The 24559-nt window shown below is 38.2% G+C and overlaps 1 protein-coding gene and 1 non-coding gene across 5 annotated transcripts in view; both read right to left on the reverse strand.

The window, feature by feature from the left end:
• PRRC2C (proline rich coiled-coil 2C) overlaps positions 1 to 24559 on the reverse strand; it is a 95741-nt gene that overhangs the window by 65910 nt on the left and 5272 nt on the right. For 2 of the 4 annotated variants that reach the window (XM_039224033.1, XM_039224031.1), the window contains exons 2-3: positions 3162 to 3323; positions 1618 to 1789 (exon numbers count right to left, since the gene is read on the reverse strand). In XM_039224033.1, the coding sequence (XP_039079964.1) occupies positions 1618 to 1789; positions 3162 to 3273 (284 nt within the window). In that variant the 5' untranslated portion in view covers positions 3274 to 3323. Of the gene's footprint in view, positions 1 to 1617; positions 1796 to 3161; positions 3324 to 24559 lie in introns of all 4 variants that reach the window. The other 2 variants (XM_039224032.1, XM_039224030.1) reach the window with 1 other exon arrangement.
• Positions 15347 to 15448, reverse strand: LOC120225845. The gene has a single exon (XR_005526895.1). It is a non-coding gene; the product is annotated as a U6 spliceosomal RNA (small nuclear RNA).

The following is a 24559-nucleotide window of genomic DNA, read 5'->3' on the forward strand; positions in this document are numbered from 1 at the left end:
TATTTAAGATAATTTTACGTACAGATTATTTTGGCTACATATTTACTCATAGATGCATTTCCCACAAATGCTCTTCCTCTGCAACATTCCTTTAAATAAAGTATAGCTATTTTCATCCCCTTCCATTTCTATCCTTTAATAACCCAAGAAGAAGGTAGCTGAATTGCTTTTCATTTTGTAAAAAAAGGAAACACTCATTATTGAGCATAGATACCAAAAGCCTGTTTTGAAAAAGTATACATTTATATATAATTAAAAATAACAGTAGAGGCATACATACTGTCTGGACTGGTGGACTTGGCCAAGGCTAAGTCTAAGCAAACTCTCCATCTGGCAGCCAAAAGGTTCACCTCTGTACTTATTACTGTTATTGAGAGGTAGCAGCAATCTGCCTGATATATCCCCTTGAGTAAAAGGTATTTTTAAAGAATCTACAGTTTTATTCAATCTTTATAATGAGTTAATGCTTAAAATAAAAAAGATAGCAGTTAAGAAACATAAGAGATGCAATATATTTCTGGCATACTCAGGCCTATAACTGACTTGCTACTACAAAATAATTCTACAACTAAGAAACAGAGAACAATGTCTTTGACGAATTTTATCCAAGTAAAGTCAAATTTACTATATCAAATTCCCCAAAGAGGAGCACAAAAATTTGATAATGGATACAGACCAAAGGCACCAAGTACCCAATTGCTTGTATTATTTTTCTAGATTACCACTACTTCACCTGGTCATTCAACAAACTTAAGAGCCCTGCATAATCCCTGAAACACTAAATGCTAAATATGTATTGAATGAATAAGCTCATAGCCTTCTTGATAATTCTTTATCCATTCAAATAACATTACTTGAGCACTTAAAAATGTGCATCAGATATAGTTTCAGTGAACCAGGCAAACAGAATTCTTAGCATCATGGAAATTATTTAACAGAATCAACTCCTAATTATATTAGAAAGAGAATGCCAGATATGGTGGGGGTTTGAGGGAGTCTGATATGGTACATAAGAAAAGTTGTGATTAGCAATTCTGTCATCTGTTCTACATTGACAATGTAAATACTGCCACTAAACTTTCGCACAAAAACAAATTCATCACGGGAGGCTGGGTGGCTCAGTTGGTTAAGCATCATATTCTTGATCTCGGCTCAGGTCATGATCTCATTGTGATAGAGCCCTGCATCAGGCTCTGGACTGACAGCTCAAAGCCTGCTTGGGATTCTCTCTCCCCCGCTTTCTCTGCCCCTCCCTCACTTGTGCACACACACTCTCTCTCTTGCTCTCAAAATAAATAAACTTTAAAAAATGAATTAAAACTTTCTTTAAAAAACAAATTCATCACGAGTGGACAATGTAAAATTGACTTTGGATGGCATGAGATATCTAATACATGTAGTACAATGTCTAGTTCATAGAACAAACTCAAATAGAAGCTCTCTACAGGGTGCCTGGCTGGCTGAGTTGGTGGAGCATCCGACTCTTGATCTCAGGGTTTGTGGGTCTGAGACCCACATTAGGTGTGGAGATCACTCAGAAATAAAATCTTTAAAAGAAGAAAAGAAGTTCCCTAAAGAAAGGGGAATAGTTTCATTTTTTAGTTGACTTTGACTCACTTTTCTTCTTCATGCTGCTCTTGTTTTGATGCCCATCCTGTGCCATCTTTAGGTACAATGTTCACATTAGGGTCATTGCCTTTGTTTTCTGCTTTGAGACTTGGGAGGTTAGCAGGTGGAGGCATACGCCGTGAAATACCAACTTTTCCAAGACTCTGTAATCCATGTCGAGCTGCAACTAAAGAGCAATAACATCAACTTTCTTACAACATCTATTTAATTGCTCAGTTTATTCTTAAAACTGTATTGAAAACAATACAAATTAATGGAATCTTGAACTATTATTTCCTAATTGTTAAAATAAGAATTTTATTCATTCACTCACTCACTCATTCGTTCATTCATTCTCAAGTTAGTTAACATACCATGTAGTCTTGGCTTCAGGAGTAGAATCCAATGGTTCATCCCTTATATATACCACCCAGTGCTCATCCCAAAAGTGCCCTCAATGCCCATCACCCATTTTCCCCACCCTCATCAATCCTGAGTTAATTCTCTGTATTTGAGTCACTTATGGTTTGGGGGTGCCTGGGTGGCTCATTCGGTTAAGCATAGCATCTTCCTTCGGCTCAGGTCATGATCTTGCAGTTTTTGAGTTCAAGCCCTGCATCGGACTATCTGCTCTCAGACCAGAGCCTGCTTTGAATCCTCTGTAGTGCCCTACCCTCCCACCGCCTGCCCCTCTCCCACTTGCACTCTGTCTCTCTCAAAATGAATAAATAAACTTTAAAAACAAAACAGAACCTTTAAGGAGTCTCTTATGGTTTGCCTCTCTGTTTATTATCTTATTTTTCCTTCCCCTTCCCTATGATCATCTGTTAAGTTCCTCAAATTCCACATATAAGTGAAATCATATGCTATCAGTCTTTCTCTGACTGACTTTTAAGAATTTTAAAGCTAAGCCACACACCAGGAACATAGTTCACTGTAGAAATTATATTAAACTATCAAGTCACTGAAAAGAAGATTAAACATTCTAACAACCCTATATACTATGAAAAGGAAAACATGGTGAAAACGGGCTTTGTAATCTTTTCGGGGAATGTATTTTAAACCCAAAATTGAGCACATATTTAGAATTAATATGCTAACTTCGCGTTCATAATGAATACTATTAATGTACCATACATGGTCCAGTTTTCACCTTTCACTGCAAATACTGGGTTCAAGGTATCAAGAAACAAACAAAACACCTGAGGACTTTATTTCATAACTAAAAAGCGGTGGTAAATAACCACTAATTCTATGCCTACCAATCTCACTGAACAAGTTTCTCCTTTGGAACCACACAATTCTACTTATTGTCTACTGACAACAAACAAGAAAATAATAAACATTATTTTAAAACATTTATAAATTTTCAACTGTAAGATTATTTAACTTATCCCCCGAAATATGGGCACATACACAAAAAGCCCAATATACAGAAGGTTGCATAAACATGGATTTGTCCTGGCTCCTAATAGGAATAACAACAGAGTACCATCACAGTAATAAAATAAAACCATGAAAATCATAAAAATATACCACTTAATTTTACTCACCTGTGGTTTTTTGAGTTTCTAAAGATTTACCCTTGTAAGTATTAAATAAACTGAGTGTTGCATACTTTTTCCCATCCTTTGCTTTTGTGCTCTGGCCTGACTTCTCCGACATTTCGGTGGAAACTCATCGAGTCCAAAACCTCCTGCCACACCCCTTCAAACCTTTAAGACACACATAAGGATGAAAAGTGAGGAAAATTTTAGAATTTATTAGCTAGCTTATTTTAAGAAACTCTCAGTAAATTCTAATGTTCCCAGAAATTCTGAAAAATAAAAACACTGAGAAATGAAACCAATCTTCAATAACTCATATCTAATAATTTCAGGACACCTGGCTGGCTCAGTTGGTTAGTCACCCCACTCAGTTTTGGCTCAGGTCATGATCTCACGATTCAGGAGTTCAAGCCTCACACTGGGCTCTGCACTAATAGTATGGAGCCTGCTTGGGATTCTCTCTCTTTCAGTCTCTCTGCCCCTCCTGCGTGCTTGCTCTCTCTCAAAATAAATAAATAGTATAATAATAATTTCATACACTTGTTCAATACTGTCAAATTTCAAGAACCAATACACAACAATATCAATCTAAGTAAACTGTCCTGCATTCAGTAACAGTTAGTGGCTTATAACCACTTAACTATATCACAGAGAGTAAGAGTTTTAATCCAGAGGCGCCTGGCTAGTTCAGTTGATAGCGCATGCCAGTCGATCACAGGATCATGAGTTTGAGCCTCATGTTGGATGTGGAGCCTACTTAAAAAAAAGAATTATTTTAATCCATACTGAAATGAATAGTTCAAATACAGTAAATCTATGGAAATTGTCTTTCTATTTAATAAACAAATACTCTTCAATTTAATAGGCTCGAGATGACAGGCATCAGTTTATACATATGGAATGTAAATATGATAGAAGAATTACCATCATTCCTCTATAAATTTCACGCCTGTTTTCAAGCAGTATGTATCTAACAAAACTACAGTAATTTAATAATTTATTATAAAAGAAACATTCTATTTTCTCTGCATTCTGCAAAAGGTAGAACATTTCCTCATAAACCAATGATACATAAAAGCAATATTCTATTTCATGGCTACAGATTAAATGTTCAATAAATGGTGTGAAAATTGTCAAAACATGTCTCTGTATATAAAAGAAGTTATTAGAAGAAAATAATACTTTTATGAACACTCACATATAAATACAAAGAATTTCATCTTTGGAGCTAATATATCCTAATCTTGTATGTGCCTTAACTAAAAACTAGTCTATTAATCAAACAGGAAAAATACACAAATTAGCTCTTAATACTATCTTCCTTCTACTTAATGAAGTACACACATATCACCCTTAGGGTTTTGGTTTTTATTTAAACTTTTTTTGAGTGGTTAGGGTGGAAGTAGGGCATAATATGGTCAATTCTACCCCAAAACCCCCACACCCCATCAATAGCTAAAAACATTGAGAAGTGAAGTACCGAGAATAGATGCGTTATCCACGCTGACAACAGAAAGGCTTGAAGTCATGAACCACAAGATCATAACCTGAGCTGAAGTCAGATGCTTAACCTGCTGGGCAACCCAGCTGCGCCAGGAAAGAGCCATCTTAATCAGAGGAACAGGAAATGCTATTTCCAAAGGGCTGGGAATAGTGTCTGTTCTCACCAGCTAGACTTAAAACAAAAACAAAAGCAAAAACAAAAACAACAAAACTCTTAAATCACTGGGTATTGGGTAGAATATTAATAAACACCTCATCTCAGCAGTGGGTTAAAAAAAAAAAAAAAAGGACCCAAAGTAAACACTGATCTGGTCTTGCCTAAGAAGTCTTAAAGCAATATTCAAAAAGGATCAAACTCTTCCTCAGTAGCTGAGTTTCAAACAAATTTAAAGAATATTTATAAAAAAGAAAAAAAATCCAACACTCAAGAAAGTAAAATCCACAGTCGCATGCAAATAAAAATTACACAAACAAGCAGGAAAATATGAACCACATTAAAGAGAAGAATCAATCAACTGAAACCAACCCAAGTGACCCAGTGGATATTAAACTATTGTTAAACCAGTCTTTGTAAATTTTAACTGCATTCTACATATTCAAAAAAGAAGGTTGACTACAAATAGAGACTTGAACGATATTTAAAATCAAAATTTATAGAAATGAAAAACACAGTGGCCAACAGACACATGAAATGATGCTCAAAGTCACTCATCATCAGGGAAATACAAATTTAAAACCACAATGAGATACCAACTCACACTCATCAGAATGGCTAACATTAACAACTCAGGCAACAACAAACATGAGGATGTGGAGAAAGAGGATCTCTTTTGCACTGCTGGTGGGAATGCAAACTGGTGCAGCCACTCTGAAAAACAGTATGGAGGTTCCTCAAAAAATTAAAAATAGAACTACCCTACAACCCAGCAATTGCACTATTAGGTATTTATCCAAGGGATACAGGTATGCTGTTTCAAAAGGGCACATGCACCCTAATGTTTACAGCAGCACTATCAACAATAGCCAAAGTATGAAAAGAGCCCAAACGCCCAATGACAGATGAATGGATAAAGAAGATGTGGTGTGTATGTATGTACGTGTACACACACACACTGGAGTATTACTTGGCGATCAAAAAGAATGAAATCTTGCCATTTGCAACTATGTGGATGGAACTAGAGGGTATTATGCTAAGCAAAATTAGAGAAAGATAAATATCATATGACCTCAGTCATATGAGGATGTTAAGATAAAAAGGAGTAACATAACATTTTGCAAGGGAAGCAAAAATATAAAAACAGGTAGAGGGACAAAAACATGAGACTCTTAAATATGAAGAGCAGAGGGTTACTGGAGGGGTTTGCAGAGGGGGGATGGGCTAAATGGGTAAGGGGCACTAAGGAATCTACTCTTGAAATCATTGTTGCACTATATGCTAACTAACTTGGGTGTAAACTTAAATAAATTAAAAAAATTTTTAAAAAGAAATGAAAAACACACTGGATGGGATTAACAGCATTTTAGGCATTTTGATTTAAAAAAAAAAAAAGTGAAGTTGAAGTCATCAGTAGAAGACATTGGGAAAAAAAGAACTTAAAACAGTATTGGTATGCCTTAAGATGACTTCAAGCAGCCTAATCTTTGTGTAATAGCAGCCACTTTAAGGAGGGGTGAGAGACAGAAAAAATAATGATCAAATGGTACAAAGCTGATGAAAACTACAAACCCAGATCCAAAAGACCCAACAAATCCAAGAATAAAAAATATGGGAAGGGGCGCCTGGGTGGCTTAGTCGGTTAAGCGTCCAACTTTCACTTGGGTCATGATCTCACGGTTCGTGGGTTCAAGCCCCGCGTCAGGCTCTGTGCTGACTTCCAGCTCAGAGCCTGGAGCCTGTTTCAGTCTGTGACTCCCTCTCTCTCTCTCTCTCTCTCTCCTAAAAATAAATAAAACATTAAAAAATACATATATATGGGAAAACCACACCAAAGCACATCTTAATCAAATTGTTCAAAACTAACAATAAAGAGGGGAGCCTGGCTGGCTCAGCTGGTAGAGTGTGCAGCTCTTGATTTCAGGGTTGTGAGTTTGAGCCCCATGTTGGGTGCAGATTACTTAAAAATAAAAAATCTTTTATTTTTAAAATAAAGAAATAAAATAAAATCTTTTATTTTTAAAAATAAAAAAATCAGTAACAATAAAGAGAAAATCTTTTTTCCCCAAATTTTATTTATTTTTGAGAGACAGAATATGTGTGCACAAGTGCAGTGGGAGACAGAGAGGGGGAAGGAGAGAGAGAGAGAGGAGACAGAGAAAGCAGGCTCCAGGCTCTAAGATGTCAGCACAAAGCCCAAAACAGGGCTCGAACCCATGAACCATAAGATCATGACTTGACCAGAAATCAAGAGTCAGACTCTTAACTGACTGAGCCACCCAGGTGCCGCCCAAGGAGAAAATTCTAAAAGCAACATGAGAAACAAACAAAAATAACAACAGTAGGGGCGCCTGGGTGGCTCAGTTGATTAAGCGTCTGACTTCAGCTCTGTTTATGATCTCATAGTTTGTGAGTTCAAGCCCCACACTGCACTCTGTGCGATCAGTGCAGAGCCCCTTTAAGATCCACTATCTCCCGGGGCGCCTGGGTGGCTTAGTCGGTTGAGCGTCCGACTTTCGCTTAGGTCATGATCTCGCGGTTCGTGGGTTCGAGCCCCGCGTCAAGCTCTGTGCTGACTGCTGGTTCGGAGCCTGGAGCCTGCCTGTTTCAGAGTCTTGTGACTCCCTCTCTCTCTGACCCTCCCCTGCTCATGCTGTCTCTCTCTCTCTCTCCTAGAAATAAATAAAACATTAAAAAAAAAAAAAAGATCCACTATCTCCCTCTCTCTCTGCACCTTCCCTGCTGGCACTCTCCCTCTCTCAAAAATAAATAAATATTGGGGTGCCTGGGTGGCTCAGCTGATTAAGCGTCCAACTTCGGCTCAAGTCATGATCTTGCAGTTCATGGGTTCGAGCCCCGAACTGGGCTCTGTGCTGACAGCTCACAGCTGCTTCAGATTCTGTGTCTCCCTCTCTCTCTCTCTCTGCCCCTCCCCACCCTCATGTTGTCTGTCTCTCTCTCTCAAAAATAAATAAACATTAACAAATTTTTTAAAATAAACATTAAAAACAACTTTAATGAATACTTAAAAAACAAACAAACAAACAAACAAACAGGAGAACCCTAGTTGGAAATCATGCAAGTAAGAAAATGTTGCAGCCACATGCCTAAAGTATTGAAAGGAAAAAATTCTCATGAACTTAGAATTCTCTACTCAATAAAAATATCTTTCAAAACTGAAGACCAAAAAAAGGGTTAGGCACTTTCTCAGACACAAGAAATCTGAAAGAACTCATCACTAGCAAGACCTATACTACAAGAAATATTAAAGTCCTTCAAATAGAAAAAAAATGACAACAGATCAACATCTACAGCTACAGGAAAGAATGAACTGCACCAGAAAGAGAACTAAAGGAATAATATGAGATTTTTTTTTAATCATTTAAATATCTTTATCCCAGGAATGCAAAGTTGGTTTAACAATCAAAAATCAATCAATGCATTTCACCATAGATAAGCATAGGCAAGCACATGATTATCTCAATTTTAAAAAGCACCCGACAGAAACAATACCTATTCCTGATAAAAACTGTAAGTAAATTAGGGCTCAGCTTGATAAAGGGTATCTATGAAAACCAACAAAAAAATTAAGTCTATTAGTAAAATCCAAAAACCTACAGCAACACCATACTTAATGGCAAAAGACTGAATGTTTGCCCCTGTTCTCCCAAAGATCAGGAACAAGGCAAGAATATCAATTCTCCTTCTGTCCAACACTGTACTAGAAGTTCTAGTACAATAAGAAAAAGAAACAAAAGGAATTCAGAATGGAAGGGATGAAACAAAACTCTTCACTTTGCTGAGCTGGTCGTATTTGTAGAAACTAACAGGTTCTAGAAAAGGCTATTAGAACTAAAAAGAGAGTCTACCAAAGTTGCACCCAAGATCAATATATAAAAATTTGCTGTAGGGCCGCCTGGTTGTCTTACAGGTTCAGGTTTGTGCAATAAAGTCCCAACTTGGTTGGGTTCTGTGCTGACACTTGGTAGCCTGGTTGGGATTCTTTCTCTCCCTCTCTCGCTGCCCCTCCCTCACACGCACTCTGTCTCCCTCAAAAAATAAACATTAAAAACACTTAAAAAAAAAAGAAAAACTGCCAGTACTGGCCTAAAAAAAGACTGATCATTGAAACAGCATAGAATGCAAAAATATAAATATACACAGGCATCTGATTTTTTACAAATGCAAAGAATACTCAGTGGATAAAGGACAATCTTCTCAACAAACGGTGCTGGAGCAATCAGGTATACATAATATAAAAAAATGAATTCTGATCCATCCCTCCTACTATATACAAACAACTCAAAATAGACCATAGTAAAGGGTACAAACCTAAAGTTAGAAGACGTGTGCGTTCTGAAGGTCTAATGCACAGCATTATGGTTATAGTCAAAATGCTGTATTATATACATCAAAGTTGGTAAGAGAGAAGAATTTAAAGGTTCTCACTACACACACACACACACACACACACACACACACTACGTGATGTGAAGAGACCATCAACCAATATTACAATAATAATTATTCAGCAGTATATAAATGCATGAAATCACATCAACACGTATACCTCAAACCTACACATTATGTTAATTGTATCTCAATTTTTTAAAAAAGGAGCATAGACAAAATGTAAAACCTAAAACGATAAAACTTCTAGAGAAAACAAAGGAGAATATCTTTGCAACTCTGGGTGAAAGAATTATTTGACAGCACACTAGAATCTGCTCTCAGGGGTTTTTGTGGTGATTGAAAGGATAGGTAAATATGATCATTTCAGACAATAACATATGTTATGAATGAAACCAAACAGGATAAAGAGAAAGTAAAAAAGAGTGGAACTACTTTAGTTGATCACCAAAGGCCTCTCTTAGGAAAAGACTTCTGATTTGAATCTAATGGGGAAAAAGCCTGCTTCAAGGATGAAGAAAAAAGTGAAATACAAAGGCTCTAAGGTCCTGACATGCTTATCATGTTCAAAAACATAAAAGCTGATGAAGTAGAAACTAGTAAGAGAGAGTTGAAAGGGAAAGAGAAGGTTGGATGAGAAAGCCTATTAGAATTTTAAATGTTATCCTTCAAGCAACATGAAACCATTTAATTTTGAACAGAAGACATGTCTTTGATTTTAAAAATATCCTGACTACAATTTGGAGAATGGATTATGGGGAGCCAAAGGTAGAATGTGGAAACATCACAGACGCAAAAGCCTAGGCACAAGATGTAGCTGTGGTTAAAAATTGGAGGCACAGGGGGCCAGGGAAGATGAATCAAATAAAATATTGGTCTTGAGCTTGAAAAGCTGGATGTTAAGCAAGGTAAGGATGCCTAGATTTAGGGAAGATGAGGGAAAAGGAGAGGCAAGAGTTCTGTCTTAGCTATGTTTAGTTTGGGATCTTTATAAAAACCAGCAGAGATTTATACAGAAAGATGCTCAAGATATAAAGTAAACAAGTATACATGGAGTGCCTGGGTGGTTCAGTTGGTTAAAAGTGTCTGACTCTTGATTTCATCTCAGGTCACGATCTCACAGTCTTGAGATCAAGGCTCACACTGGGTTCCTTGCCGTCTGTGAATTCTTCCTCTCAAAAATATATAAATAGTTGTAAAGAGTATACATGATTTTTCAAACAAAGTATATATGTTAAGTATAAAAAATACAATCCAGGTGCCAAGTCTGAAAGTCTACAAAACCATACCACAAATTATCAGCAGGAGCTACACTCCTGATTATAAAGAATTCTGATTCTCTGTTGCACATATTGCAATGTCTAAATATAAACAGTAAGTGCACTTTGCTTTTTAACAGAAAACAAAGAAAAATAGCAGATGTTTTAAGAACAATGACTTGAAATGAAAAAAAAAAAGTTTCAAGACCAGAAAATGAAAAAATGTGAATGGTTTATTCTTAAGTAAAAAGAGTTTAAAAATCTATCCTCACTGGCAAAACACATATCTAAAATATGCAATGATATTAACAAAGACTATAGGTAAACAAAGAGTAGCTGAAGTGTGGGTTCCTTTCACTTCTTATCTGTCTTGTGGTTTATGCAACAAATAAAAAAAGAGAAAGTAATGAACACACGCACACAACTCCTGTGTGAAATGAACATTCAATGAGCAGAACATACCAACCATCAAAGGGACTAAAGCATAGTACATCCACAACAGCTTCCAAGAGATAACATACCTTGTATGTGCTTGTCCTTTGATACTAAAACTTTACATAATGAAACCAATGTCCTCATAAATACAACTTAGCAAAGCAATCCTCTACAATTTGCACAGAAACAACAAGTCTGAAATTGCCGCCTTACTGCTACGGTGACAATATTCAACAAGATACAATTGTTTTGAGAACACATAAACTGCCAAACCGTGTCTCAGATGTTAGGATATATTATGAAAAAATTGATCATGTCCCTGTCTTCATGAAACTTTTAACAATAAATAAGTAAATAAAAATAGGAGAATGAAAAAACTATCTGGATATAAAGGGACAGCAAAGAGGGGGTAGAGACTGGATATAATAGTAAAGGTCCAACAGATCTCTCTGAAAACATGATATGAGCTAAGAAAAGTCAATCAGTGGTTCTCAACACAGGCTGTAGACTTCCCCAGGAAGGTTTTAAAAGACACTATAGTCCCCATGCCAAACAAATTAAATCAGAATTTCTCAGGCTGGGGCTAGCAATAGTATTTTTTGAAAAGCTCCTCAGGCACCTACAGTTTAAAGTACAGGCATACCTCCCTTTATTATTGTGCTTTGTAGAGACTGGTTTTTTTGTCTGTCTGTCTGTTTGTTTGTTTTTACAAATTGAAAGTTTGTGGCAACCCTGAGTGGAAGAAGTTTTTCAGCAGTATTTTTCCCCACAGCGTTTGCTCACTTCATGTCTGTATCACATTCTGGTAATTCTCGTAATATTTCAAACTTTTCCATTATTATTATACTTGTTATGGTGATCTGTGATCAGTGATCCTTGATGTTACTAGTGCCACTGTTTTGGGATACCATGAACTAAGACAGTGAACTTAACTGATAAATGGTGTGGGGGGGGGTGGTTCTGACTGTCCACCAGCTATTCCTTCCTCTTCCTCTCTTCCCTAAGACACGATAATATTGAAATTATATCAATAAACAATCCAATGGCCTGCAAGTATTCAAGTGAAAGGAAAAGTCTCATGTCTCCCACTTTAAATCAAAAGCTAGAAAATGATTAAGTTTAGTAAGAAAGCAATATTGAAAGCCAGGATAGGCTAAAAGCTAGGCCTCTTGCACCGAAGTTAGCCAAGGTGTGAATTCAAAGGAGAAGTTATTAAGGGAAATTAAAAGTACTACTCCAGTGAATATAGGAATGAAAGTGAAACACCCTTAATGCTGATATGGATAAAGTTTTTGTGATCTGGATCAAACAGCCACATTTCCTTAGGCCAAAGCCCAATCCAAGAGTGAGGTCCTAATGCTCTTCAATTCTATAAAGGCTGAGAGGTGAGGTGCCTGGGTGGCTCCATCCATTAAGCCTTTGACTTCAGCTCAGGTCATGATCTCATGGTTCATGGGTTCAAGGCCTGCATCGGGTTCTGTGCTGATAGCTCAGAGTCTGAAGCCTGTTTCAAATTCTGTGTCTCTGTCTCTTCCCGCCCTCTCCCACCCATGCTCTCTCTCAGTCTCAAAAATAAAAATAAACCATAAAAAAAATAAATAAAATAAAGGCTGAGAGGTGAGGAAGCTGAAGAAAACTCTGAAGCCAGCAGAGATTGTTTCATGAGGTTAAAGGAGAGAAGCCAACTTCATAACACACAAGTGCAAGATGGAGCAAGTGCTGATGTAGAAGCTTCAACAAATAATCCAGAAGCCCTACCTAAGTCAATTAATGAAAGCAGCTACACTAACAGATTTTCAATGCAGATGAAACAGTCTTCTATTGGAAGAAGATGTGTCTAGGACTTTCATAGCTAGAAAGAAGTCAATATCTGGCTTCAAAGCTTCAAAGGACAAGCTAACTCTTTTGTCAGGGGCTAATGCAGCTGGTAACTTTAAATTAAAGCCAATGCTCATTTACCATTCTGAAAATCCTAGGGTGCTAAAGCATTATGTTACATCTACTCTATCTGTGCTAGAAATGGAAAAACAAAGCCTAGATGACAGCACATCTGTTTATGACATGGTTTACTGAATATTATTTTTAAAGATTTTAAGTAATCTCTATACCCAATGTGGGACTCAAACTCACAACCCTGAGATTAAGAGTCACATGCTCCACTGACATACATCCTATTAGGGAAGCTACTCTGGAAAAAAAGATTCCTTCCAAAATATTACTGTCCTACTGACAACGTACCTGGTCACCCAAGGGCTCTAACAGAGACGTACAACAAGATGTTTTTATACCTGCTGCCATAACAACCATTCTCCGGCCCATGAATCAAGGAGTCCCTTCACCTTTCAAGTCTTATTATTTAAGAAATACATTTTGTAAGGCTATCACAACCATAGATTCCTTTGATGGATCTAGGCAAAGTAAACTGAGAACCTTCTAGAAAGGATCACTACTGTAGATGCTATTAAAAATATTCATGATAAGGGGTGCCTAGGTGGCTCAGTTGGTTGAGCACCTGACTCTTGGTTTTGGCTCAGGTCCTGATTTCACAGTTCAGGGGTTTGAGCCCCGTGTTGGGCTTGGCACTGACAGCTCAAAGCCTACTTGGGATTCTCTCTCTCTAGCCCTCCCCTGTGTTCTCTCTCTCAAAATAAATAAATAACCTTAAAAAAATATTTGTGATTAATGAGGTCACATAAAATATCAACACTAAAAGCAGTTTGGAAGAAGCTGATTTCAACCCCTGTGGAATGACCCAGAGGAGCTGAAGACTTTAGTGGCGTAAGTAACTGCAGATGTGGTGGAACTGAATGAGAAGTAGAGCCCGAAGATGGGACTGAATGGCTACAATCTTAGCATCAAGTTTAAATGGATGAGGAGTTGTTTCCTAGGGATGAGCAAAGAAAGTGTTTGTTTCTTGAGATAGATTCTACTCCTGGTGAAGACGCTGAAATGACAACAAAGGACTGAGCATATGACATAAACTTAGTTGATGAAGCAATGGCAGGGTTTGAGAAGACTAATTTTTTAAAAGTTTATTTATTTATTTTGAGAGACAGAGAACATATTCAAGGGAAGGGCAGAGAGAGAGAGAATCCCAAGCAGGCTCTGCACTGCCAGAGTGGAGCCCAACACAGGGCTTGATCTCACTAACCCTGAGATTATGACCTATGCTGAAATCAAGAATTGGACGCTTAACCAAATGAGCAACCCAGGCACCCCAAGACTACTCTAATTTTGAAAAAAGTTCTACTGTGGATAAAATGATATCAAATGCCATTGCAATTTACAGAAAAATGGTTCATGAAAGGACGATTCCATTGATGCGGCAAACATCACTATTGTCTTAAGAAACTGAAACAGCCACCCCAACCTTCAGCTACCATCACCCTGATCCACATCAAGGCAAGATCCTCCATCAGCAAAAAGATTATGACTCACTGGAAAGCTAAGATGATGGTTAACATTTTTTATCAATAAAGTAATTTTTAATTAAGGTATATACACTGTTTTTAAAAAACATACTGCTATTGCACACTTAATAGACTACAATATAGTATAAACATAATTTCCACACGCACTGGGAAACCAAAAAAAATTCTCATTTGACTTGCTTTATTGCAGTATTTACTTTATTACACTGGTCTGGAATTGAACCCACGATATCCCCAAGGTATGCAAGTATAGCCACAGCTGAGAAACACTGCAGGGAATAAAAATCAATTTTGATCTGGGATAAGTGGGTTCATGTCTGAGGGGGAGAGGAAGGAGAAGTGAGAGTAGGCAGAAATCAGGTTTTGCAGAGCCTAGGAGGCTAGGATAGGACTACTGCCCAGTTTAATCTAAATGTCATAAAGACCCACTGGAGGAAAATAAATAAAAAACCTCAACTCCTGCGTAAACACAGGGCTGCATTCAGCAGATCCACATCTTAAGTAACAAAATGGTACAATTTACACAATTAGTAATTTAAAAACTCTTGAAACAATAAGTTCAACAGGTGCATTTCTTTGCTATTTGCCTGTTCTGATTTCAAAAAACATACTGTTACAGTTACAGAACAAAGAAACTACAGCCTCTACAAAGAAACTATATAGTCTTTTTAATTTTTTTTTTTTAATTTTTTTTTAATGTTTTATTTATTTCTAGGAGAGAGAGAGAGACAGCGTGAGCAGGGGAGGGTCAGAGAGAGAGGGAGTCACAGACTGAAACAGGCTCCAGGCTCCGAGCTGGCAGTCAGCACAGGGCCCGACGCGGGGCTCGAACCCACGAACCGCGAGATCATGACCTAAGCGAAAGTCGGACGCTTAACCGACTAAGCCACCCAGGCGCCCCTAGTCTTTTTAATTTTAAAAAAACTTTTGGTTATTTGGATGCTATTAATATTTAACATTATTGTCCTGCTTACGATGTCCCTATAAATGTGAATCATTAAAGTCAGAGTGTCAGTCTATATGTGACCCTTGCATAGGGCCATGCTAATCTTCTCGGTATCGTTCCAATTGTAGTATATGTGCTGCTGCCCAAGCGAGCAACGAGGGTCAGTCTACAAAAACAAAGCCTCCTGAATAACAGTAATCCCCCCTTTTAAAGAAAAAGAAAGTAATCATATTTTTTTCAGTTTATTTATTCTGAGAGAGAAGGGGAGAGAGAGCACACACGCACTGAGAAGGGGCAGAGAGCAAGTGAGGAGAGAAAGAGTCCCAAGCAGGCTCTGCACTGAAAGTGCAGGGCTCAAACTCATAAATCATATCATGACTTGAGACGGTATCAAGAGTCAGACACTTAATCAACTGAGCCACCCAGGCACTCCAGTAATCATATTTCTAAATTCAAGTTTCTAGGACTCTGAGCAATGATAGTTGGAAACTAGCATTTTTCACCAAAATCAGATATACCAAAATGTGTGCATTTACGTTTTCCAGATTTGAACAATGAATATACCACCTTGTAAACATTTTTTATTTTTCAAAAACATGTTAAAAGAAGAAGTGAAGAAGGAAAAAAGCTAGTGTTTTAAAAGCAAATAGACTAAGAGGGGCACCTGGCTGTTTTAGTCGGTAAAGCATGCAATGTTTTAAATTATTTTTCTTTTATTTATTTATGAGAGAGAGAGAGAGCAAGCACACTCAAGTGAAGGAGGGGTAGAGAGACTGGGAGACAGAGAATCCCAAGCAGACTCCACATGATCAGCGCATAGCCCTACAGGGCTTTGAAACTTGGAGCTATGAGATCATGATCTGAGCCAAAATCAAGAATTGGATGTTTAATCAATTGAGCCATCCAGGTCCCATTTTTTAATTTGAGAGAGAGAGAGAGAGGGAGAGGGGAAGGGGGAGGGGGAGGGGGGAGGGGGGAGGGAGAGAGAGAGAGAGAGAGAGAGAGAGGAGAAGAAGAGAATCCCAAGAAGTCTCCACACACAGCATGAGCGTTACACAGGAACTCAGGGCTGGATCCCACCATCCTAAGATCATGACCTAAGAGCTGAGAAAGGCACTCAACTGACTGCGCCACCCATGCACCTTGATCTTGGGGTGATGAGTTCAAGCCTCATGCTGAGCGTGGAGCCTACAAATTATGTATATAATAAAAGCAAACAGATTGTTTCTAAAAGATCTAAGGGAAATTTGGAAGGCAGAAGTTTATCACAAGATAAACATCAACCTTTCAAAATGAAAGAATGACAATACTGGTAACAAAAAGATGGTTTTTATGAAGAATAAGCATCATAGGTTGAAAATTATTGAAAAAAATCTGTGAAGGGTTGCCAACATCAAGGCAAGATGAGCTATGATCTCTAAAATTCCTTCAGTCTCAAAAACTGTAAGATTCTAAGGTTACTCACCATTACAAAAGGATTTAGAAGTAATAAATACAAAAACATTATTTTTAGTGATATTTAAAATATAGCATATTTGAATCACGCCTGGGTGGCTAAGTCGGTTAAGGGTCCAACTTTGGCCTAGGTCATGATCTGGTGGTTCGTGAGTTTGAGCCCTGCACCATGTTCTCTTCTGTCAGCACAAAGCCTGCTTCAGATCTTCCATCCCCTTCTCTCTCTGCCCTGCCCCCCATCTCAAAATAATGATTTAAAAAATCTAGCATATCTGTAAAAACCCATACCATCACAAATTTCCAATTTGCTAAATTCAATTAAATTAAGGCACCTTTCTGGCCACCGCTTCTAAGTATCCAAGCTCTGTCTACCTCTGTTTCTTCATTAATCTTATGGTGAGAATTTAGTTCCTCTGGAAAATGAAGTACCATGTCCCACTGATTTAAACAGTCAACATTAAAAAGAATCTGTAGCCACTTCCAAGTAAGCATACTATATACACACCATGTGTTTTATTTAAAAAACAAAGAATCTGGGGTGCCCGGGTGGCTGAGTCAGTTAAGCATCCGACTTCAGCTCAGGTCACGATCTCACGGTTCGTGGGTTTGAGCCTCGTGTCGGGCTCTGTGCCGACAGCTAGCTCAGAGCCTCGAGCCTGTTTCAGATTCTGTGTCTCCCCCTCTCTGCCCCTCCCCCCCCCGTTCATGCTGTCTCTCTCTCAGAAATAAATAAAACATAAAAAAATAAAAAATAGTCTCTACTAAGTAATAAGAAATAGTCAAGTATCATATACAAATATAAAAAGTAAACAGATTCTGTGTAAAGCATTTTTTTTGGTTTCTATGACTGACAGCTCTGTCTCTTTTTCCTATTTCCCTACATAAATGTTAATAAGCTTTTGCCACCCCTCTTTAGCAGCTCTATGTGCTTTCCCCTTTGGCCATCTTGTCTATTGTTTGCTGCCTTGGTAAGGAGATTCACCAAATCTTCCCTTCAAACTACAATCTTTAGGCGGAGCCCAGCTGGCTCACCTGGCAGAGCATGGCAACTCTTGATCTTGGGCTTCTAAGTTTGGTCACCACATTGGGTGCAGAGATTAAAGATTACAAAACAAAGTACAATCTGTACACACACACTTTTATTTGTAGAACAAATGTCTTAAGCTTCTTGACAGAACTACAACTCAAAATGTTTGATTCCTCTGTTCACTGATACAAATATTTACCCACACCTACTATATTATTAGGCACTACTAGGAACAAATGAAAAAGGCATTCATCAACTGAATGGAGATAACATGAAATGTAGGAGGGTTGGAAAAGAACTGGGAAGAAAGACCGACAAATAAGCAAACGAGGCACTGACAATCAGTGATGACACCCCAGAAGAAGCAGGCAACTGGGGATCTAGACTAGTCTTCCCAAGGCTGGGCAGTTTGAAGGCTCTCATTAATGTCCAGCAGCACCTGCAGGAGTGGGGCGTAAAGGAAAGCACACAACAAACAGCTGGAAGGAAAAGGAACCAGAGCAGTACCAGACACGTGTGAAGAAAAGCAAGTGAAAGGAAGACACTGCCAGGAAAATAGAGTAACATTTCACAGAAGACTAAGCCAGAGAGAGAAGTAGGAGAAGGTGGAAGAGGATAAGTAGGACAGTAGAAGGAACTGCCAATTTTAATGATTGATAAAACCCCCCCAAATAGTAATTATTAAATGCTTACTGAATCAAGCTTACAATGGATTGCATTGTTCATTTAATAAAAAACAAGGAGAAAATGTACTACCTGAGTGATAAATTGAAAGCATTAGAGCCTGTGATTTGAATTTAAGGTTTCAGGTGATGACAGGATTTGGAACAGCAAATAATCAGGGAACAGAAATGAAGGAATACAGGAATTTTTCATACTGTTTTTACAACTTTTCTGTAAGATTAAAGATTATTCCAAAAGAAAAAGGGCAAACAAAAAAAGCTCATCTGCTGTCACAAACACGTTCTTCTCCATAACCACTTTCCCTGACCTACAGATTTAAAACCCTGAGTAATCAGGGCACCCTAGGTGGCTCAGTTGGTTAAGCAACCGACTCCAGCTCAGGTCATGATCTCAAGGTTCGTGAACTCAAGCCCCAAGATGAGCTCTATGCCAACAACAGCTTGGAGCTTAGAGCCTGCTTCTGATTCCTCCCTCTCTCTCTACCCTCCCCCCAACCCTCTATCAGTCTCCCTCTCAAAAAGAATAAACATTTTTTAAAAACCCTGAATAATCTTTCACATTTACACCTTCCAATTCTAACATGAAGAGGGATGTAAGTTCTAGATGTTCTAATGTAGTAATTTCTCTTGAAACCTTTAAAAAAAACTGAGCTCTAGAGATGTAAAAACACCAGATTGGGAATAAGAGCTCAGAGCTCAAGTCACGAAAATTTACCAATGAAAAAACAACTTTACACAAGTAAAAATACCCAAAACTCATAGCTGGGGGGGAGAGAGAGCCAAGATTAAATCCAGGCTTGATGCCAAAGCCAATGCCCAAGATAACCTCACCATATGAAAATCAGAATCCAATTTTTCATTATAAAAGAGATAAACATCAAACCTCTAAAATGTAATAATAAATGTTACTTTAGGCTAAGAGATTCTAAAGTTTCAAGTTTTTATTTTCAAACTTACTCCATTACAGTACAGAATAAAATATCAAGGATAAAAATTAGTAACAGAATACAGTAATAACTCTATCAACAAAAGTATTCCATCTGTTGTAAAAATGTCATTTTGAAATCTAATGACATCTAAAATGTCTAAGAATCAATGCACTAAAGATTGTAAATAAAGAGGGAACACTGTACAGAATTGTGTCCCTTCTCAAAATTCTTACACTGAAGCCCTAACTCCCAACTTGACAGATGTTATCTGGAGATAGGGTCTGGGGGAGATAATCAGGTTTAGCTGAGGTGATGAGGGTGGGGCCTCATAACAGAATTAAGCTCTTCCAGGAGACAGCACGGCACTCTCCCAGCCACAGGAAGATGCTGGGCTGGAAAGCAGCTGTGTGCAGGTCAGGAAGGGAGACCTCACCATGGTATTTTCTCATGGCAGCTGGAGCTGACAAAGACAGGGAAATATATTAACTCCAGAAAACACATTCTGTCTATAAAATTTTACACTAAATTTTCCATTTAAAATGGAAAGGTCTTGCTCTCGGTAAGAGGATAAACTGATCAACCTCTAAGTTCATTTCCACATCCAATTGTTATAATCACTTAGTAATCCTAAAGTGAGAGAGACAGCAAATATTTTTAAGATCACATTTGCTGCTAAAATAGAAATGCTAAGACTACTACCATATGTTGAGTGCCTCTACTACAAATAGCATACAGCAAAAGCATTAAAAATTGTCATTTTTAAAAACAAAGTGTAATATAAATAAATCTGTTGGGAGTTCTAATCAGAATGGTAGAAGGGCTCAGGCTGTTTTTAGAAACTGAAACATGTGAATTAAGTTTCTAGGGCAGAAAACCCTAAGAATCAGAAAAGATATGTAGTTATCAAATCTTCTATACCATAAATTATTGTTCTAGCAAAGTAATAAAATCTGCGCATCTACCATTTTCTCAATGATGTGAGTCCCAGATCACTCTTCTTGACAACTTATAATATTTTTAAACTGCTCGTATCACACAACTACTTCTCTTAAAACTGCTTTGGTTAAAAAATAAAACTGATTCAGTTTATTTTTTTAATGTGTTTATTTCTGAGATTGAGAGACAGCGTGAGCAGGGGAGGGTCAGAGAGAAAGGGAGACACAGAATTTGAAGCAGGCTCCAGGCTCTGAGCTAGCTGTTAGCCCAGAGCCCGACGCAAGGCTCGAACTCACGACCCATGAGATCACGACCTGAGCCGACGTCGGATGCTCAACCTACTGAGCCACCCAGATGCCCCAAAACTGATTTGGTTTAAATCCCAGCTCTAACATTTGGTAGCTAGATGTTTTTATAGCATAATTGTGGCATACACATATTATTGCACAAGCATTTCCCTAGCCATTAAATATAATTCTGAATTTTATGTCCTTGTCTGTGGATTATATCCTCTATAGTCTATTGTGAGATTTAATTAACAAAGTGTGTATAAAGCTCTTAAAATGGTGTCTGGCACTTAACAAAAGCTTAATAAATAGGTAACAATGTTTTCAAAACTTACACATTACAAGTAAAAAACCAAAGCATAAGAGTTTCCTAATTAACTTTTTTGCAAGCAAGCATGTTGGATGTTACAGGAGAAAGAGAAGCATTCTCTTCAAGATGTTCATATGACATCATGAACTATCCTAAACTTCAACTAAATGGCTGCCATAAGGGTTGAAATTTCAAGTTTAATTTGTAAGTGTAGAGAACTGTTAACATCCCTCCCTGCCAAGCACTGGCTCTATTCTTCTACCATTAAAACGTATATCTTGAGACATGTAAGCCTACCCATCTCTCTTTTTCCTACTTCCTAACTTTCATTCTTTGCATGTTTCCAATGTGTCATAAATATAACTATACAATAAAAAAAATTTCTGGTCAGGAAACCAAGCAATCAGCACATGTAGGCTATTAAGGACTTTCTTGTTCCTCTTTTTCTCTCTCTTCTTCCCTTCCTTCCTTCCTTCATCTCTTCCTTTCTTTAAAATCTCTACACCCATTGTGGGGCTCCAATTCACAGCCTCATGTTATCAGGAGTCACATGCTCTTCCAACTGAGGCAGCTAGGAGCACCTATTCCTAACTTTTTAATCCCTTCTCAACAGTTCTTTCTTCAGTAGGAGAGAGAGATACTTTCTCTGCTTCCACTATGTCCAAAGACTGCCTGGTTCTACAGTTGGGAGATATTTCATCTTTCTACATTCTGTATATTAATTCTGATGCAAGCTATATGGCTCCACCCATATTAGAACTCACAGAATTGTACAAAGACCCAATTTTTATCTGAATTTCAAAAACTCATACTGCAATATAACCAACCTCCAGTCTGTCATTAAGCCTCGTTTCAATAACACCACTTTCCTTTAAAAACAAAATTTCTCTGGGCACCTGGGTGTCTCAGTCGGTTAAGCGTCCGACTTCTGCTCAGGCCATGATTTCACAGTTTGTGAGTTCAAGCCCCATGTCAAGCTCTGTGCTATAAGCTCAGAGCCTGGAGCCTTCTTTGGATTCTGTCTCTCTCTTTCTCTCTCTCTGCCCTTCCCCTACTCATGCTCGCACAAGCTCGCTCTCTCTCTCGCTCTCTCAAAATATATTAATAAACAGACATTAATTTTTCTTAAATTTCTGTTCCATTTTCCTAGCCTTCAGAAGTTAATTTTATACCTCCCACATTGTACTTCTTCAGTTAAAATCTACACATATAGTCTGTTTCCCAGTTGCTGGAAATATTTAATATGCTACATCTTTAGAATACATTGGATAAAATAGATGAGTATTTGCCCAACTACTTAACCCATCTTAAGAAGTTCTAAGCTTTTTGTTCCTTGGTGATCATTTCTCCAGTCTCCTGTTATTCGTTTTGTTCTAAATGTTTCCTTGAATATACCTCCCTAGGACCCTTTCATAGCATCCACTGGCCTCCACAGGGCCTTTGTGCAAATAGAAAAACATACGCTTTTGGGTAGAAGCAGGTACTCCTCTGGGTGAGGTGGTGATACACTGGGAAAGAGGGGAGAAGTGAAAGCACAATTACCCCTGAGAGGCCTAGCCAGAGCACAGGACTCTACCAGCAGAGCAAGCAGCAGATTTCAGTCCTTCTTGCCTCCTTCAGCACAGCACATTTGTGCAGAGCACAAACAGCACAACCACATAAAACAGCCCTCCACTTTTAGATCATTCACTAGGAAAGAGGGAAGAAGGAAAATCAATTATTAACTTCTCTAGCCACCCATTCTCCAACTACATATGCGCCCATCTCTTACTTCACAAACTCAAGATTTGTTTTGGAGAGGATCTTCCAACATCATAGGGAACCTATCCTCCCTTTACCTTTTTTAACTTTCTGTTTTTCACAGTTCTCTTTTTTTGTTTAAGTATGGTGAATCCCTATGTAATATGAAAGAATATTAAATTCAAAAGACACATGGAAATACATTTAATGTGATCTTTGCAGCAATCCTCTGAAATAGGCAAAATGGATATTTTCTTTATTTCACAGATGAATATACAGGTTTCCCCTGCTATCAGAAAGCAAAGTATTCCTCTGAAACCTTTTGTAAGCTGAAATGGCTCCAGCAAAGAAACAATTACCATTAACTCATATGGAAAAATTTTGTACCATTCCCAGACCCAACAAATAACCTCTTAGGCTTTTCTGGTACCTTAGGACACACCTGCTAACAAATTCACAAAAAAATCAAGATAAAGCACAGATGCTCATAAACACAGTTCAAAGCCATGATGTCTTCTAGATGCTGAGTGTAGTTCCCAAAGAAGGGGCCTGGCGGCACCACTCTCACCTGCCTCTAAATGGCTACTGTCACTTTTTGCTCTTTGTAAAAGTGAAAATCCTCTTCAGAATTCTTTCAAGGTGTCTGGGTGGCTCAGTCGGTTAAGCGTCCAGCCTCAGCTCAGGTTATGATCTCACCACTCATGAGTTTGAGCCTCGTGTCAGGTTCTGTGCTGACAGCTCAGAGTCTGGAGCCTGCTTCTGATTCTGTCTCTCCCTCTCTCTCTCTCTGCCCCTCCCCCATTCGTGCTCTGTCTCTCTCAAAAGTAAATAAACATTTTTTAAAAATTTAAGAATTATTTTAGTTAGCAAAAGCAGGTACTTGTATATGTCTTTCATAGAAGCAAAGTGAGATAGCACAAACTTCCAAAAAGCAGGGAATACCCGTACCTAAAATTTAAAGAAGCCCTGTCACTTGCCCCTCAAGTTAACAGGAAAGAACAAACCCTAGGTGACAAAAGGACTAACACTAAGTTTTTTAACTCACAGTACAGAGCTCATATTGAGTATTCAAGTCACCTAAAAATCAAGAAGTCTCACTACTTATCCCTCCCTGCTGGTTAAGCAGGGTGAAAGCACCTTTCACCCTCTTTACTTGATCTAAATTCTTTTAGGGTCACCGAAGATCTGTCAGCCAAATCCAAAGGCCACTTCTCATATTCTTCTGAACTCTGCTCCATTTGGCTATAATAATCCCATTTTTTAGATTATTCTCTTCCACCCTGATTTCTGTGGTGACCTCCTCACTTATTCTTGCTTCCCTTCTCTTCCCAGATTGTCTTAGATATCTTGCTACATTTCTATCTAAGCAAATACCTCCACTTTGCAGTTTATCACAGAAATGGTTGCCCCAAGTGCATAGTTAAGGCTCTAATTTAGATCTCTTCTTCTGTAATGCTGCCATTCCCTGAGCTGAATTTATTCCATTCTAGACTTTCATCACTTCTCACCCCCATTAATTCTAACTGTTGCCTGAATCTACCCAGCATTCTTTTTTTAAGATTTTATTTTTATTTTTTTTTAATATTTTTATTTATTTCTAGGAGAGAGAGAGAGAGACAGCATGAGCAGGAGAGGGTCAGAGAGAGAGGGAGACACAGACTCTGAAATAGGCTCCAGGCTCCGAGCTGGTAGTCAGCACAGAGCCCGACGCGGGGCTCGAACCCACGAACCGCGAGATCATGACCCAAGCAAAAGTCAGACGCTTAACCGACTAAGCCACCCAGGTGCCCCTCAAGATTTTACTTTATTTTTTTTTTAATGTTTTATTTATTTCTAGGAGAGAGAGAGACAGCATGAGCAGGGGAGGGTCAGAGAGAGAGGGAGATACAGACTCTGAAA

Source organism: Hyaena hyaena, unplaced genomic scaffold (assembly GCF_003009895.1).
Source record: "Hyaena hyaena isolate Hyena2069 unplaced genomic scaffold, ASM300989v1 scaffold_1537, whole genome shotgun sequence".
In the NCBI taxonomy this organism is placed as follows: domain Eukaryota; kingdom Metazoa; phylum Chordata; class Mammalia; order Carnivora; family Hyaenidae; genus Hyaena; species Hyaena hyaena.